This window comes from Chenopodium quinoa, unplaced genomic scaffold (genome assembly GCF_001683475.1).
Source record: "Chenopodium quinoa cultivar QQ74 unplaced genomic scaffold, ASM168347v1, whole genome shotgun sequence".
Classification (NCBI taxonomy): Eukaryota; Viridiplantae; Streptophyta; class Magnoliopsida; order Caryophyllales; family Amaranthaceae; genus Chenopodium; species Chenopodium quinoa.
The window spans coordinates 1,191,477-1,208,267 of record NW_018743331.1 but is presented as its reverse complement, the minus strand read 5'-3'; the positions used below and the strand labels follow the sequence as shown (position 1 = coordinate 1,208,267).

Genomic DNA, 16,791 nt, shown 5'->3' with positions numbered 1-16,791 from the left:
AAATCACCATTCACCAAGATAAGAGTAGAATATGATAGAGCCAACTAGACCTATATGAGCCCAACAAAATTAAAAAAATACCCCAATATAAAACTTTATGGTTTAAATTCATTCATATTATATCATCAACCCTCACCAAAAACCAAAACCTTCCACGCCGTTTATCATATTGCTCAGTCAACCACCCATCACCGCCGTAAGCGATGGCAGAAGGCCAACACACCACCGACATAATCGCAGGAGACTCCGAAGCGCCGTCACAACATCAACAGAACAACCCCTTCTTCTTCTTGTCTCTTATTCCTAAGTTTTTGTTAAAACCCTTTGAGAAAAATGGGAAATCTGTGAAAAAGGTTGATGGTGAAGAAAGTTCTGGAAGTAATTCTAAAACCCCAGATGTTGTTAGGTTTCCTGTGTCTAAGCCTGAAGTTTCTCCATTGAAGGTTGAACGTGAAGATGCTCAAGAAGATACTAATCCCTTAATTCTTTGGCAGGTAATTTCTTCTTTGATTACTTATATTAAATCATTTTTTTTTCTTTTTTTTTTGGGTGATTTTTTTGGTGTTATTTTGGTTAAATTGAATTTTTGGGATTTGGGTTTTGTTTATTTATGCAATTAGACTGAAATTGTGATCAAGGGTACTGTTAAATTTGCGTTTTGAGTAGTAATGAATTAATTTTTGAGTTTAGCTTTGCAATTAGACAGAGGTAAGAATGTTTACTTCTTTGATGTGATGAGAATCTATGGGTAATTTGATTGGATTACTTCGGAAATTAATGATTAGTTGTGTAATAAATGAAAATGATTGTTGATTTTCTATTGGATATATGTTTCAATTGACTATAGAGATGAAATCCTTATGTGGTTTGTGTTTTCGAGGATTGATTGCTTTGTGGAATGGTTGAATTCAGTAATAGTCGTGTTGATTAGTGTAATTTGAATTCACAATGTCACAACTAGATTCGAATGGGGAAGTTACTTAAAGGTTTATAAGAAGCTAATGTATCTATTTCCTTATATGGATATGCAAATTGCATGGGTGCGAGCACGTGACAAAATGCTATCTAGTTTACTTGGTAACAATCTTTGGGGTTACTCCGAATGTACAATGATTTGGAATTCGAAATCTATTTGCAATGGCTTTTAATGCCTCTTTAAAATGCAGGATACTTTATACCAAGAAAATATGTTGAATACGGAGTACTTCGTAATATGTATTGGTGTTGAAGTTTGACAGTGGACTGAAGATTGTATGGTGTACATTGTGGGAGCTGTCAATTAAATGAAGTCCGCCATAGAAGCCACAATCTAGGCCATAGATCTGTTGGCTACTTGGCTTATGAAATATGATAATTAATTGCCACATAAACTTTCTTTTTGGGGAAGTTTTATGAAATCAATTGCAAGTGTTCTATGTTTTAGAAAAGGAAGGTGATGAGGTATAGTGCTCACCTATTTGCTAGATGTCATGCGTCGTAGCTTAAAATGATGGGGACTAGTGCTCTATCACTCTATGTATATGCTCTTGGTTTTTAGAATCTCTGTGCTCTTTTTAGGCTTTGTTCTTTTCACCTTTAAAGTACTTATTTGAACTTATTGGAGCTTTTCTAAAGTTATCGCAAGTTATGTTAGTTTTGAATGGCACATGGGTAGCAGTATTTATAAGTGAAGAAAAAAGCGTATGTATTACAGACTTGGCAGCTTTGTCTAATTCTGTTTGGCAATGTATTGTCTTTGACGGTCTTTCGATAACTTTTGTGAGACAGACTAGAATGACTCTAAACCTTTTCTTTAAGGGTAACTTGTTATGATTAGCTTGTATGAAACCGTCTCATTCTAGATTTGCTCATGAGTCCTGATGTATAAATATTGAATCTTGACCTCACTAGATAGACCTCCCATTGTTGGAATTTGCAATTTGGTTGTCTAATATGTGGTTCTAAGCTCTTTAGAAAATAAGATATTTATTACTAGTTTGAGTATCAAAGTTGATCCTTTGAATTCTTTGACAGATATATGCTCTTGGCGGATTCATTGTCTTGAAGTGGGCATGGGGAAAGTGGCAGGAAAGGAAGGCAAACAAGGGCTCATCTGGTAAAGATCAACCTCCAGCTTCAGATCAACCTCCGGCTTCAGCTCCTGCTCCAGCTGAGGATTAGTCTTTTTTCTTTGTAATTTTGCATTACCAGTGTTACTATTAGCCTTTTGAATTTATAGTGATCTTTCTCAATTGTGAAGGCTTCCATTTTCGTTAAATGAAAAGATAAAGTTGCACTAGCAAAAGGGAGAGGGACAAATAAAGACTAACCAATCCAAGAACGGATTCCCTAAATTATGGGAAAAGGCAATTGACATTATTCTGGGTTTTAAAGTAACCCTGCTTTTCAAAGTAGATCTTGTAAATACGTGATTCTCACAATATTGTCCAACGTAAAATCGGGTGAAACCAATTCATTTTGGGCATTGAGAAGAACCACCAATGCCACTGGCTTTTGTACTCCCTCTACTTTTCTTTGAACAACAAATCTCCCAGCACCTTGTATTTGAAGAGTCTATAAAGATCGGTTGTAGGCAGATGACTAGCAATGGGATACTTGTCTGAATATTTAGTCGCTTGAGAGGGAACTGTGAATATCATCAGTGGTTCTCTAACTAAATTGATCCCTGTAACTTGATCATAGCATTATGGAAGTGGGAGTACTTGGGATGCGCCATTGTAGTCGACTAGTATCTTATGCTTACGCGTTAAGCTTTATGGGGAAATATAAAAGGCTAATGTACTGTTGTACTTGTGTGTTCTTACAAGGAAGAAACATGTTGATTGTCTTTCCAATGGAAGGTGTATTTTTGGGTTGGTTCTATGACTGAGTGCTCAGATGATGAAGATTTTTAATCGCATCTTTTTTTTTTTTAATCTTGGTGCAGTGGTCAATACTCTCCCTAGATAATAATCTGTATGTCACATCTTACATTTAATGGGTGTATAAGTGTATTCCTATGAAACCTGTTTTTTAAGATGCTTTTGTTAGATTTGCAACTCTTTTTAAGTAGAAAAGTGCTAATAATTGTTTTATTTCATAGGTTATTTCATTTTTTCTTCATTTTTTAAGGTGCAAAGAATCTTCTTTGTATAATTTAATCATTCTTTTTAGTAGGTACAAGTCATTGTCCATTATACACTGTGTGAGGCTTGTAGGACTGCATATATATACTATCATTTTGGTCACACATTATCTTCTAAAAAAACCCACATTACTTGGCTTCAATCTGAAAAAATGGAATTGGGAGCAATACTATCTATCGTTCAAACACTTATTTCTGTACTCCAATGTTCAGAGCTGAAAGAGATTTGTTTAATCCTGGGATACAAATCTGAACTCGATGATCTCCAACACACCATCTCTACTATCAGAGCTGTGCTTCGTGATGCAGAGGCCATGCAAGAGCTGTCTGATGAGGCACAGCTCTGGATTCAGTAGCTCAAGGATGCGGTGTATGATGCTGATGATCTGCTTGATGAGTTTGCCACTCTTGCTGAGCAGAAGCAGCATCTCAAGGGAGGGGAAGCCTCCAAGAAAGCTTGCCTCTTCTTTTCTCGATTCAATCCTCTTGTGGTTGCTTACAATTTGTCTCGAGGGGTCAAGAAGGTCAGGAAGAAGTTGGATTCTGTTGCCAGCAATCACAGGCAGTTTGGTTTTAGTGTTGATCATCAGCCTATAAGGAGGAGAAGAGAGGAGACATGTTCTTACGTGTATGCAGGTACTATTATTGGGAGAGAGAATGATGTAGAAAACATTGTACATATGTTGCAAGGGAATGTCCAAGGGGATGTATCATTTCTTACAATTGTCGGGATTGGGGGGCTGGGCAAAACAGCTCTTGCTCAGCATGTTTTTAATGATGAAAGGATCGTAAACTTATTTCCGTTGAGGATGCGGACTTGTATCTCTGATCATGACAGAAACAGTTGGATACAGCAGAAATTCTTGATAAAATTCTGGCTTCTGCCACTGGTCAGAAGGATGAAAGATCCACCATGGATTGGGTGCAAAGCCAAGTTGGAGAAAAATTAGCTAGCAGTAAATTCTTACTTTTTTTAGATGATGTATGGACTGAGAATCGGAGCCTCTGGCTTAAGTTAGCAGAATTTGATCGGAGGTCATAAAGGAAGCTGGATAGTGGTTACAATACGATCCCGTGAAACACCAAGAATCATAGGAAATGGTCTAATATATGAGTTGCAAGGCTTGTCTAAAAAGAATTCATGGTGTTTGTTTCAAAAGGCGGCATTTGAATTAGAACAGCCAAACTCTAAAGATGACTTGATTGAAGTTGGGAGAGAGATTGTCAAAAGATGTGCCAGAGTCCCTCTTGCTATAAGAGGGGTCGGAAGTCTTTTGTATGGTCAAGACAAGAACAAGTGGCTATCATTTATGGAGATTGGATTTGCTAATGTCAGAGAGAGCCATAATGATATCATGCCTATACTGAAGCTTAGCTACCATCATCTTGAATCTCCATTAAAGAGTTGCTTCAGCTATTGTGCATTGTTTCCCAGGGATTTTGAGATACAGAAGGAGATGATGAATAGCCTTTGGATGGCACAGGGCTACATTGTTCCATTAGATGAAGGTCAAAGCATGGAAGATGCCGCAGAAGAATAATTTTTCAATTTTGTTGCGTAGATGTTTTTTCCAAGATATACAACAAGATGGACATGGTGAGATCACCTCATGTAAGATCCATGATCTTATGCACGATGTTGCTCAAAATGTAGCTAGCAAGGAGATCTGCAGAACAATTTCCACCACTGGCATTGTGGATAACAAAGTTCGACATCTAACTCTTATAAGAAATAAATCTGCAAAATACTCATTTATGAAGACCCGCATTCGTTCATGTCTTCAAGTTGGCTTGGGGTATTGTACCACGATGGATCAGTTTGCTTTGGGGGCCTTACTGGCAAATTGCTTGTGCTTAAGGGCATTGGACCTTAGTAATTCAAATATTACATGTCTGCCAGACTCAATTGGTGAGTTGCTACATTTAAGGTACTTAGATCTTTCACATAATGTTTTCTTGAATGTGCTAGCTAAGTCAATTGTGAAATTGCATAATTTGGAGACTTTAAAGCTAAAATGTTGCTATAGATTGAAAGAGTTGCCCAAAAATTTGAGCAAACTGATTAAACTCAGAGTCCTGGATATAGAGGGTTGCTGTATCTGACTTGTATGCCTGGGTGTATGGGTAAGCTGACATACCTTCACACATTACCTCAGTTTGTGTTGGGTGAAGCAAGCTCAAATTGGGAACAGTAGGATGATCATTTAGAAGACCTAAAAGCTCTCGAGAAACTAAAAGGTTCTCTAATAATTAAGGTTCGGCTCCCCAAAAATGGACCAAAAATTATGGAAGACAGTGGAAGGAAAGGCGGATACTTGAGGAGCAAGAAGCATCTCAATCATATAAACATTAGGTTTACGAGTAACCAGGAGGTTGATGGAACAATGGGTTACGAGGAAGTATTAATGGAAGAGCTACAGCCACATCCTAATCTCATGGCATTAGAGGTGTCAGGATACAAAGGTGTTAGAATGCCAGGTTGCGTGACCTTTCTCCCTAATCTTGTCAGAATAGAACTTTCAGAGTGTGAGGAGTTGCAGAACCTTTCTTGTTTGGGAAACTTGCGTCATTTAAAAGTCCTCGAACTTGAAAACTTGCTAAATTTGGAGTACATTGAAAATAGTACAGCATCAGTAGCTTGCTGTACTCCACCAGTTTCAGCATCAGTTGGGTTTTCAAGTGCAGAAGGCTTTTCATTCTTTCCCGCCCTTGAAAGACTTCGATTGTATGATTTGCTTGAAAGGATGGTGGTTGGAAGTGGGAGATGATCATCTTCTAGCTGGTAGCACCAGACTGGTGCAATATCCATTACTGAGTTTATCTCGACTGAAAACATTGTTCATACGCAGATGCCCTGGCTTGACATCTTTCCCACTGTGTCCTATGGTGGAAGATTTAAATTTAATGGGTTTTAATGAAGGACTACGAATAATAATGAGAGTGATGGATGCCCAAAGGAATAATAATGGAGAGGCAACTAGTACTCCCTCATTCCCTTATTACCATCCATCTTTGCAGTTCGATCTGGGAAATTTAAGCCGTTGCATTCCCAAATTAAGGGTGATTAGAACAGACAATGCGGCATGGCTGAATTCACTAACAACGGGGGCTTTTACGGGTCTTACCTATATGGACATTTACTGTGACAAAGAGATTGAGAGTTTGGAAGAAGTTGAGGAGGTGATTCACGGCTGTTCATCTTCCCTGCAGTCCTTGTGTATTGAAAATTGTCCTAAATTGAAGAATATTTTTGGAGGGTTGGAGCATCTCACTGCCTTGAAGAAGTTATATATATCCAGCAGTCCTAATCTGAAGATTTCAGATGGTAGTGACATTGGCATGCCATGGTTTCTCACAATCTTCGCTCCTAGCAATTGAGGGATCTTCCACAGATGGTAACTTTGCTGGAGGGATTGCAGTATTTGACCGCCATCCAAGCTCTTCAGATTTCCTGTTGCAAAGGTCTGGAGTACTGCCGAATAGGATGCCCAAACTTACAACCCTTGTTCAACTTGGATGTTCATAACTGTTCAGTATGCCTCAGAGAAAGATGCCAAGACCCAAGTGAGGAGGATTGGCCTAATATTCAACACATCCCCTGCATTGAATTCCTTTAAGAAGAATATAATTGAGCCCTGTGTTTGCAGTATAGGCACGCTCCCAATCCTCAGCAGCGGGCAACTGTAGCCTGTAGTGCAGGTGGATCTGTTCATCTTAGCCATTGTTACTCTTAGCTTGTAATCCAATCTGCAAGAAGTATGATTTTTAAGGAAAAAAAATCGGAAACAATAAGAAACTAGTTCTGCAGCTTCTGTGTATGAATTGATATTTTTGTATTTTTTTTTTTTTTTTTTTTCTGGTGTTCAGAGATGTGAATAAAACTGGAAGAAGCAAACCCTGAAACTGAATCTTCATCAGTATGTCATCATGATGTTTTACCTGGCACCTTAGGCAAAGGCAAATATGTTTATTTTAGCATGTTCATGTAATTAAAAAATCAGTTTGAGAGCTACAGTATATACCTTAATTTTTTACTTGCTTCACTTGTACATCATACCTTGGTTATTGTAGTATCTAATGTCATGTATAAAGTTGATAAAACATTTAAAACATAGTCAAATGGGGTTTTCACAGTCTTTTGCTGTGTTTAGAAATGTATAAATTTTACACAACTTATAGTCAGCTACATTTTAAGATCTGTTTTGTTTTAGTATATATGAAGCATCCATTAATAGCAAGTTAGCAACTTGCTTGTTTTCAAATTCAAGTTGAAATTTATTTAATTAAGATAATGGGACTTTTAAAAAAAATGCAAGTTGTTGATAGTTTGGGGTTTTCATTGAGTAATCTTCCTGATGATTAAGGAGTAATTCTCACATGGGGAATTGACCTACTGTTTAAATAACACAGAGCTGTTTTTCAGTGTTCAGACTAGGATCTTCTCTTGATATCTTCATACTTAATGGTCAAAGTAAAATGAAAGTCAATTTCTTCATGTCTCCATAGTGTGTGAATTTCCCTTCTGTCTTTTGTTTTCTTGATTGGGAAGTTCTTATCATGTTGTATCGAATTATAAAATTATACACTGGCTCATCGCATCTTGAATATCATTTTCCTTTAGAATAGAATTGTGAGCTTTGGCCTTCGAGTTGTTTTGTTCAAGCATATATTTGATGATTTTGATTGAAATTAATTGCTTCAAATTGCATTCTTTCCCTTAGCTTTCACCTCTCAGTGTCAATATCGACCCAGCAGAGTGCTTTCTCTGCTAGTGTTCTTTAGATCTCATGTGTAATTCATTGCATAAATTCTTGATTAGGTTGCTAAACAAGTGTGCGTAGCTTTGATCTCTCTGATATTATATTGCAGATTCTCCGATTAATAGAGGTAATGAGTTCTCTTACAGTTACTTTTCTGACATGGGTTTTCTTGGTTTGGTTTGCTTGTTCTGTTCCTAGATTTGAAGCATGTGATCATACTGATTTTGTCGCTCTGAAGCAACTATTCAGTAATTACACAAATGAGAAAATAATTGTAGCTTGGGCTGACACCGCTAATTGCTGTATATGGGATGGTGTCACCTGTAAAACTGACAATAATACACCAGCTGCAGGTAGAGTGAGTAAGTTGATTCTGCGGAACAAGGGTCTTAGAGGAGCAATATCGCACTCCATTGGTCAATTGGACAGGCTGGAGGCTCTTGATCTTTCTGGTAATCACCTAGAAGGTGAATTGCCTATCGAGTTTTCCTTTTTGCAGCATCTGGCTTTCCTCGATATTAGTCAGAACAAGCTCTCAGGATCAACTCTGGTGGCATTTTCTGGTTTGAGAAATATACAATCACTAAACATTTCCAGCAATCTTTTCAATGGACCAGCTCTTGATTTTGGGATTCTCTTCGAAAACATGGTTGTGTTTAATGTTAGCAATAATTTGTTTACCGAACTAATTAATCCCCATATTTGCAGTTCAAGCAAAATCAGGGTAATTGACATATCAATGAATTATTTTACTGGTGTGCTTGACAGCTTGGAGAACTGCACATCGCTTCAGCAGTTGCATGCTGATTACAACTTACTAAAGGGTGATCTTCCGAGCTTTATCTATACCATAACTTCATTGGAATAGCTCTCAATTTCTGCTAATGATTTCTCTGGCAAGTTAAGTGAGGCAGTTGGTCAGCTCTCTAACCTTAAAACCTTAGTGATTTCGAGCAACCGCTTTTCAGGCCCTTTTCCTGATGTTCTGCATAAGCTTACAAAACTGAAGCAATTAGTTGCACATTCAAATTCTTTCACTGGGTTATTGCCTGCAAGCTTGTCTCAATGCTCCATGCTTCAGGTGCTTGATCTGAAAAACAATTCTTTCGAAGGCAATATTAACCTTGATTTCACTGGACTAACAAATCTCAATGAGCTTCATCTTGCTTCAAATTATCTCAATGGTACCATACCAACATCACTTTGTAGCTGCAATAAGCTGAAAATATTGAACCTTGCTAGGAACGAGTTAATTGGTGAATTCCCCTATGGTTTCAGAAATCTTTCGTCTCTTTCAATCCTTGCTTTGTCAAACATGAGTTTGATGAACTTTTCAGGGGCTTTAAACACCCTGAAACCTTGCAAAAATCTTTCGGTTCTAATTCTTTCAACGAACTTCCATGGTGAAGAAATTCCAAGAAATTTCTCTGGATTTGATAACTTGAAGGTTTTGGCACTTGGAAATTCAGCTCTGCATGGTGAGATTCCTACTTGGTTGCTGAATTGTGGGAAGTTAGAAGTGCTTGATTTGTCATGGAACCGCTTAAGTGGCCATGGAACCGCTTAAGTGGCAGCTTGCCTGTATGGATTGGAAAGATGGAGCATTTGTTTTACTTGGATTTATCAAATAATTCTCTCTCAGGCGAAATTCCGAAAACCTTGATGCAGCTAAAAAGTTTGATCTCTTCAAGTTACTTCCCATCCAATCCTTTTACATTCAACAGTATTCCATTATATGTAAAAAGGGACCATAGTCCTAGCTCGTTGCAGTACAATAAAATTTCCGGTTTTCCATCATCCATATACTTGAGCAACAACAGGTTTAATGGGACTATACCGTCAGCGATTGGAAGGTTAAAGCAACTCCATGTGCTAGATTTGAGCAGGAATGACATCACAGGAAATATCCCTGATAAACTATCAGGTTTGCAGAACCTTGAAGTATTGGATTTGTCCTTCAATGATTTGCAGGGATCAATACCTTCGTCACTTAATAGTCTCACATTTCTTTCGAAATTTAGTGTGGCACATAATCATTTACAGGGTGAAATACCTACAGGCGTGCAGTTTCAAAGCTTTCCGACCTCAAGTTTTGAAGACAATTCAAATCTATGTGGATCAACTCAAGCTTCTCCTTGCACCATTGCGGACAATGTAAGTGGTGGCCAAGATGTTTCTTCTGGATCGAACAATAAATTTTGTCTAAGCTGCATCTTTAGGATGTTAAGCACAGCAGGTATTTATATCTGCTTGCTTATACGTAGCACTTAGCAGTTGCTTTATGTATTACTCTAATTGAGAGTTGTGATATCTAGAAGCTCTTAAAGGCAGAGCATAGTACTATTTATATGAAATTGTGCAGTGTATTGAGTAATGTTTTGATTTTGAAGCTTTAACAATTGCAGGAAACCATGACTTGCTTGGCCGTTGGCCGTAACCATAATCTAATGATTGATAGCCAACTATCCCTATGAATGACAAACATGCATAGGCTAACTTACAAGCTTGTATTATTGTTAAACAAGTTACAAGTAGATGTTTCTTTTTCCTGTCAAACAAATGTTACAATTTGAGTTTACATAATATACATAAGAATTCTAGAGTAATAACACTGCTTGACTACAGAAAACAAGAGTTAGTTCTCACTAATGCCTCCTTCAATTATGGATGTCAAAAACTCAGAATTATAATCCCTGCCATATAACAAGCAACGCTTTATTATGTCTCAATGAAACATACAGAATCGCTGCTCTTGTAATGGTTTCTTCCTCATTAAAAAGCTCTGACTACAACTAATCTTTCACTTCTATTCATATTTTTAGCGGCTTCATTCTGCAATCAAATCCCACCCTTCTTTCTTCCCTGTATGCAAGCCCAATCTTCCATTTCTGAGACTGAAATGTCTTCCAAGAACGGAGAATATCGCTCTATGACTGATGGAACCTGCATCAAAATCAGCAAACCAGAAGTTGTAACTTTTAAAGATCTCCAAAATGCTCTTTTACCACTGGTTGTAGCCATTCACAGGCAAACTGCACTGAAACCATTTAAATTATTACAAACAAGCAGCACATCAATTATCAAATTTTTCTCTAGTAATAATTCCTTGCTGGCTGCTGCCATTACTCTCAAATTATATTGGCTATAATTTTACTGGCAGTGGGCCATGTTTGTAATTAGAAGCATTTTTACCATAATTATTATACTTTTGTTTAACCTTTAATGAGAGGTAAACTTGGCCATTTTGTTATAGACTAGGTTCGCTGCTGTAAATATTATAATTTGATTTAATAAGAAAGCTTGAGTCTTTTTAATTGAAACCAGCAAAAGATTACAAAGATAAATATAGCTTTAGGCTATAATTCTCAATGGTAGCTTGAGGCTACTAACCTCACATTCAAAATATCACTCAATTTCTGCCTAACTTCCTACTGCTACCCTACTTCTCTTATATACTCAAGCACTACCATAACCCAAACGTTAATGTATTTTGGCCCCATTATATTGGAGTATCTCAGGTCTGCTATTTCATGTTGCCTCCTCTCCTAGTGGAATGTTAATTGCATTTGTCTCCTAGTGCATAGCTGTCCCCTCCTTTTTATGAGTCTGCAAATTGTCTCTCATTGTTGGTTCATCTCACACTTTACAAAAACACAAAACCTTGATCTTAACCGGTACTTTCACTACTAGTATCGTTCTTTATGTGTTTAGTAGGCCTTTTATTTTCCCTGCTAAACTTTGCAGATTTGATCATCTGGCACAACACTGGGTCACACTTTTATACTGCTATAGTCTCAAGGACAAAAATATGTGGAGTAACAGATATCTAGCAGCATCTTCTTCTAGTCTACCACAAATTAAACCAAAGATGGGAAAGGAAAAACAATAAACTCCATTTATGTTCTTCGCAGTAAGTTCAAAGGGCTTGAGATTGGTAAGTTAGTAAGTTACCTGTTCATGTATTATACCAGAGAGACCAACAGTTGCTCCTACTTTAGCATGTGAAACAATCTCATCTGCCAATGCCAGCAGTGGATTTAACAAAATATTTGCAATGACTATGTCATATTTATACGTGTCTATTTGATCTGCTGGCAATCCCTTAGCACAGAGATCTTCATGCACCTTTTCATCCACCAAAGAAGAACTGTCTTCTGACGGAACTAGACACAACTTCAATTGCTCAGGTTCTATATTGTTCAGTTCAGCATTCTGACGAGCAGCTGTTATTGCTTGAGGGTCAATATCAACTCCTACTGACAAAGCAGCCCCCAACTGCAATCAGCATCAGAAAGACATTTTTGTCAGAGCTAGAGACATTATGAATTAACAAAATCAATATCAACAATAAGTCAATCATAAATTTACAATTCTTACAGGAATAATTTTAAGAATTTCACCCAACACTAGCCCTTCCCAAAAATTCAATGGCAAGCTTGTTTGTAAGAAGGAACTGAGAGACAATCTACAAGTAGCACAAGATAAGAGTCATATAGGAGGTCCATTTTTTAATGCCCTTTCCCTCTTTAATTACTATGCTCTTCTCTCGGGTCAAGTATTAATCTTCTCTTTCAAAATTGTGCGAATGCAGTTTCTTGTGAGCACGGATTACCTCCTATGCATTGAGACATATTTCAGTGAAGATTACCCTACAATAGTTTTTGAAAGTTTTGAACAAAGGAATAAGATCTTCAACTACATAGAACATTATTAAAATATCATGCAATTTCATGGTGTAAAGTATATGAGAAACAATATTATTGCAAGAAACTGCTACTCTGTCTACTCAAAAATAGAGTTTGCCGTTTCAATGTAATTGTACCATATCTAAGTGGTGCATTATTTAAGAAAGGGGGTAATGAATGTTAAAAAGACAACACTACCCTTACTAACGGTGAGGAGAGAGATGGGAGTGGGGTCATTAAAGGGAAATTCGAAAGTCTATATAATTTTTTGTCATAATATACCTACCAAAAACGGAAATGGTGCAATTATTATAACATTTTAATAAAGGAATACGGCTCAATTATATTGAGATGGAAGAGTAAATCTTATTATAGAATGGAGATAGAGGTCCTATACAAACGGATTTCAAACAATAAATTTTTCTTTTGAGTTGATGCTTTGTACCTTCAGTGCCGCAATGGAGAGAATTCCAGACCCTGTGCCATAGTCCAGGAAGTGTTCACCTCCTTTTATAGTTTGATGTAGCAACAGTAGACACATCTTGGTTGTAGCATGCTCTCCAGTTCCAAAAGCTAAACCAGGATTTACAATTATATTTGTTGCTCGGGCATCCTGCATCAAGGAAGATAACTTTCATAAATATGATTATATGAATGACTGCAGAACTGAGCATTAAATCCTTATAAGCTTCTAAATTTATCTACATAGAATATGTGGAAAGAAAACCTGGCAAGTGACAACTATTTTTATTTGTTTATTTTGAGATAGGCAGGAGGACTTTAGTCATTGACCATCTGACAACAAAAACAAGGCCACTTTAATTTTGAAAACCAAACAAAACACCTGATTATTTCCAATAAGAAAACAAAGACAACAATGAACATACTGGAGCAGTTTTCCACTCGGGCACAATCCAGAGGCCCTTGGTTATTTCCAATGGATCAAATGATTCCTGCATAAAACATAATGAAGATATTTATCAGGATCTAAGAATATATAGACTATTCACGAAGGAAAAGGAAAATCAATTACATCAGCAAAGACAGCAATTAGCACCTCTCTGAGATCAATCTACTAATCATATTTCACATATGCAGACATGTAGCATTAAAAATCCTGAAAGGATTCTAGGTGCTTCTAAGATTTTTGGGCAGAAGTTTTTCTTTTATGAAATGAATATTGTCAGAATCTAGTTCAAATATTATATGCATTTCACAAGTCCACGTGAATTGATACATTTAGCAATGTCTTTTACCAAAAAGAATAATTTTCTAGGAATGCCATGTCTAATTATCTTGCCATTTGATTTCAACGCCTATTCAGGATTCGATTTTAGTTAAAAGAATCATCACTTTCAAGTGATCTTTTTACAAAGAAATTAACATTAACTTGAATAATAACAAATGTCTGAATTAGACAGAGAACTGATATAACACTGTATAGGTATAAGCCGTATAACCATTAGAATGTTCTTGATGCACTGGGAATATAATGTGGTGCAGTACCTCACTGTCAAATTCATTTGTCATAATAAATAAGAAAATAGTATTATAAACAATTTCAGACAAAATGAAAACATGATAGGATAGGAACAACATGACTCAGAATATAAAAATATTAAATGCAGTGGAAATAGCAAAGGAGTGAACATTTTAACCTGAGTTCTTTTTATCCAGTCATAGGGATCATATTTTAAGAGTTCAAAGTCTGGCATTTCTATGCCAATGGAATCAGCAGCATATGATATGGATGAAGTCACATCTCCACATCCACTGAATATTGAACAAATGCTGACCTGCATGGAAGTTTGTAGCAAGGCATCAAATCGGAGTTTTCAATATCCCGACATCTTTGAGTGACATCCATAGCAGAGTGTATCTTAGAATTGGAAATATAAGCCACAGACCAAGTAAATCTGTTAAGGAGGTAGTAAGAGTAGTGAATAAATAACATCACCACCATCAATGCATTTGCTTTTTATAGCATACGGGTGGGTGCATGCCTATAACAAACAAGGAAAAATTCCCTTTATTTGAGCATCAATTTAGCAACATACGACTGATATGAGAGTAAGGCGTGATTGTATCAAAAAATAAAAAAATTCAAACATCTACCTGGACGATCCACAAGGAAACTTATTCTAGATAAAATCTGGAAGTTTCCTCCAAAGAAGATAATCAGACAGTAATATAAAGCTATAAACTGACTTTGGTTCTTGTTTCATTTTTCAGGTCAAAGCCAGAGCCATTGACAAATTTTCCTTCTCTTATCAAAATCAATTTGTAATCGATATTCTACTGAATATATTAGTTTAGACATTCCATACTTCAATGGAAGCATTCACTACAATGCTATCAGCACGTAAACAATGTGTAAGGAACAGCGTAAATCAATTATGTAACTCATGTGTGTAACAACATTAGGTATATAGGGTATCATAGTTCATAGTGGAACCAAAATGAAAATAGCCAAAGGAAAGCATGACGAATGAAACATACTTTTGGGAAAATAATTGCACAAGTCATGGTTTTGTACTCAATTTACCTCATCGGAGTCCTCGTAGTCATCATGCTCATCCATACTGACAGAATTTGCACCAAAACTCATAAGAGCTTCTGTAAATGAGTCCTAAATATCAACAACAAAAGGTTCAGCAACTTTTTGGAAAATAAAGCTGACCATTTCTGGGCAACTTTTGCATTGAGACATAACACTCATCTATCCAACTCGTAATATTTTACTAAATTCTTTCTCGATTGGCTACAATTCTATTATTGAGACAGAATGACATATAGTTCTCCAACAGGATCCTTCAAGTAACTAATAACCTCCTCGATATCAAAAAGTAAGAACATAGAAAATCACCCATTAGCCAAAACCACACATCTCATCATAGAAATTGTTAAACAACTCCAAACTAGTTACCCTCAAATCAGCCTCTATTTGAATATTATGCTATACTCAATATACTTGTGAACTTCTTCATACTTTGTATATTCATACCAATCATGTCTAAATAATCCTAAATCAATACACAAAACCAAGCATATAATTCTCCCACAAGAGAATTTCCCTTTTCCAAATAGTTTAATAACAGTTTATTGATATGTTGAACTCATCCTTTACCTTATTAATCACTAGTTACACATACTGAACCATAAATTAAGCATACAAACCGAAGATAATTTATGCATATTCCCAAAATCATCATTCCGTGGCACGAAATTCGTCATTGGAGTATCTTTATTTGGTAATAGATGGACTGATATTCAGACAAACTTCTCCAGTTCATTCCTCTATAAACCACAATTCTAACTGTTTAAGCCAAAATTATAGAACACATGTATCAAACTTAACCATAAATCCTAAATTGACAATCTTTCAGCGAAAAACCGGACCAAATTTTTCAGCAAACTTTCTCCCTCTACATTTTTCAATCAAAACCCAGATAAATTCAAATGTTGTCTCAACTTCTAAAGGAACCCCACTTGCTAAAATGTAAATTAATGCATAATGCAACTTACAACGACATCTTTACGGCATTTTATGAGGACAGACTGATAAAGGGGCACACTGGAATCCTTGGAGGTCGTTGGAGAAGAAGAGAGAGAAGCAGCAGCAGAGGAGGAACAGGGCCGCCATTGATGATTGAGGTTGAGCTTCGTGGATGAAGAGGTGTGTTCAGAGAAGAAGGAAGGTAAGGGACGATGAAGAAGACGGTGTGAGCGTCTTGGAAATTGGATACACACAGTGCAGGTAAGGTGTTTGAAGAAATGACTCAGTGAAGCTGCCGCCATTTTCTGTCTTCTTTAGTTCTTGACTATGCTGAGCTCTTCAATAGTTCAAAATCTTCAAATCTTTTTGACCCTTTGTATTTGCTTTGATAGAGTACAAATAACGGAGTACACTATGAAGTACTCCGTAATAGTATACAAAGAAGTACAAAAATACGAAGTACTCCCTCCGTTTTTAAATACTTGTTACATTTTTTCATGTGCGGATTCATGTGCGGAGTTTTAGGAGAAATTAGAGAAAGTAATAAAATATGGAGGTAATGGGGTAGGTGGAAGAATAAAAAATTGTAAAAAGCAAAAGAAGTTGAGAGAATAAGAAATTTAAAAAATGCGATTTATGTTGGGTCCACTAGTTGATAGAAATGAATTAAATATTATAAAAGCTTTCCAAATAAGAAAATGGAACAAGTATTTAAAAATGGCCGAA

The 16,791-nt window shown here is 36.5% G+C and overlaps 3 protein-coding genes and 1 pseudogene across 3 annotated transcripts; 3 read left to right on the top strand and 1 right to left on the bottom strand.

The window, feature by feature from the left end:
* On the top strand, positions 1-2,404 carry LOC110737684. The gene is made up of 2 exons (XM_021918019.1): positions 1-494; positions 2,014-2,404. Exons 1-2 carry the CDS (start codon positions 204-206, stop codon positions 2,158-2,160), a joined length of 438 nt encoding a protein of 145 aa, XP_021773711.1. The 5' UTR covers positions 1-203; the 3' UTR covers positions 2,161-2,404.
* Positions 2,405-3,276: 872 nt separating this feature from the next.
* On the top strand, positions 3,277-4,665 carry LOC110737470 (putative disease resistance protein RGA3). Its single transcript, XM_021917830.1, has 4 exons — positions 3,277-3,459; positions 3,544-3,912; positions 3,963-4,058; positions 4,147-4,665. The coding sequence occupies exons 1-4, from the start codon at positions 3,277-3,279 to the stop codon at positions 4,663-4,665; spliced, it is 1,167 nt and encodes a 388-aa protein (XP_021773522.1).
* Positions 4,666-7,442: 2,777 nt separating this feature from the next.
* Positions 7,443-10,255, top strand: LOC110737682 (annotated as a pseudogene).
* A 112-nt stretch (positions 10,256-10,367) lies between these two features.
* LOC110737683 (ribosomal protein L11 methyltransferase-like) lies at positions 10,368-16,453 on the bottom strand. The gene is made up of 7 exons (XM_021918018.1): positions 16,095-16,453; positions 15,115-15,198; positions 14,228-14,365; positions 13,457-13,522; positions 13,015-13,182; positions 11,836-12,159; positions 10,368-10,827 (listed from the first exon to the last, which is right to left on the bottom strand). The coding sequence occupies exons 1-7, from the start codon at positions 16,365-16,367 to the stop codon at positions 10,723-10,725; spliced, it is 1,158 nt and encodes a 385-aa protein (XP_021773710.1). The 5' UTR covers positions 16,368-16,453; the 3' UTR covers positions 10,368-10,722.
* Between the last annotated feature and the right edge of the window lie 338 nt (positions 16,454-16,791).

Coding starts and splice junctions, on each gene's coding strand:
- LOC110737684 (XM_021918019.1), top strand. CDS start 204: ATGGCAGAAGGCCAACACACCACCGACATAATCGCAGGAGACTCCGAA. Junction 495..2,013: donor ATCCCTTAATTCTTTGGCAG/GTAATTTCTTCT, acceptor ATTCTTTGACAG/ATATATGCTCTTGGCGGATT.
- LOC110737470 (XM_021917830.1), top strand. CDS start 3,277: ATGGAATTGGGAGCAATACTATCTATCGTTCAAACACTTATTTCTGTA. Junction 3,913..3,962: donor TTTTTAATGATGAAAGGATC/GTAAACTTATTT, acceptor TGATCATGACAG/AAACAGTTGGATACAGCAGA. Junction 4,059..4,146: donor TGGATTGGGTGCAAAGCCAA/GTTGGAGAAAAA, acceptor TTAAGTTAGCAG/AATTTGATCGGAGGTCATAA.
- LOC110737683 (XM_021918018.1), bottom strand. CDS start 16,367: ATGGCGGCAGCTTCACTGAGTCATTTCTTCAAACACCTTACCTGCACT. Junction 15,199..16,094: donor AATGCCGTAAAGATGTCGTT/GTAAGTTGCATT, acceptor GTTGATATTTAG/GACTCATTTACAGAAGCTCT. Junction 13,523..14,227: donor ACTGGATAAAAAGAACTCAG/GTTAAAATGTTC, acceptor TGTTTTATGCAG/GAATCATTTGATCCATTGGA.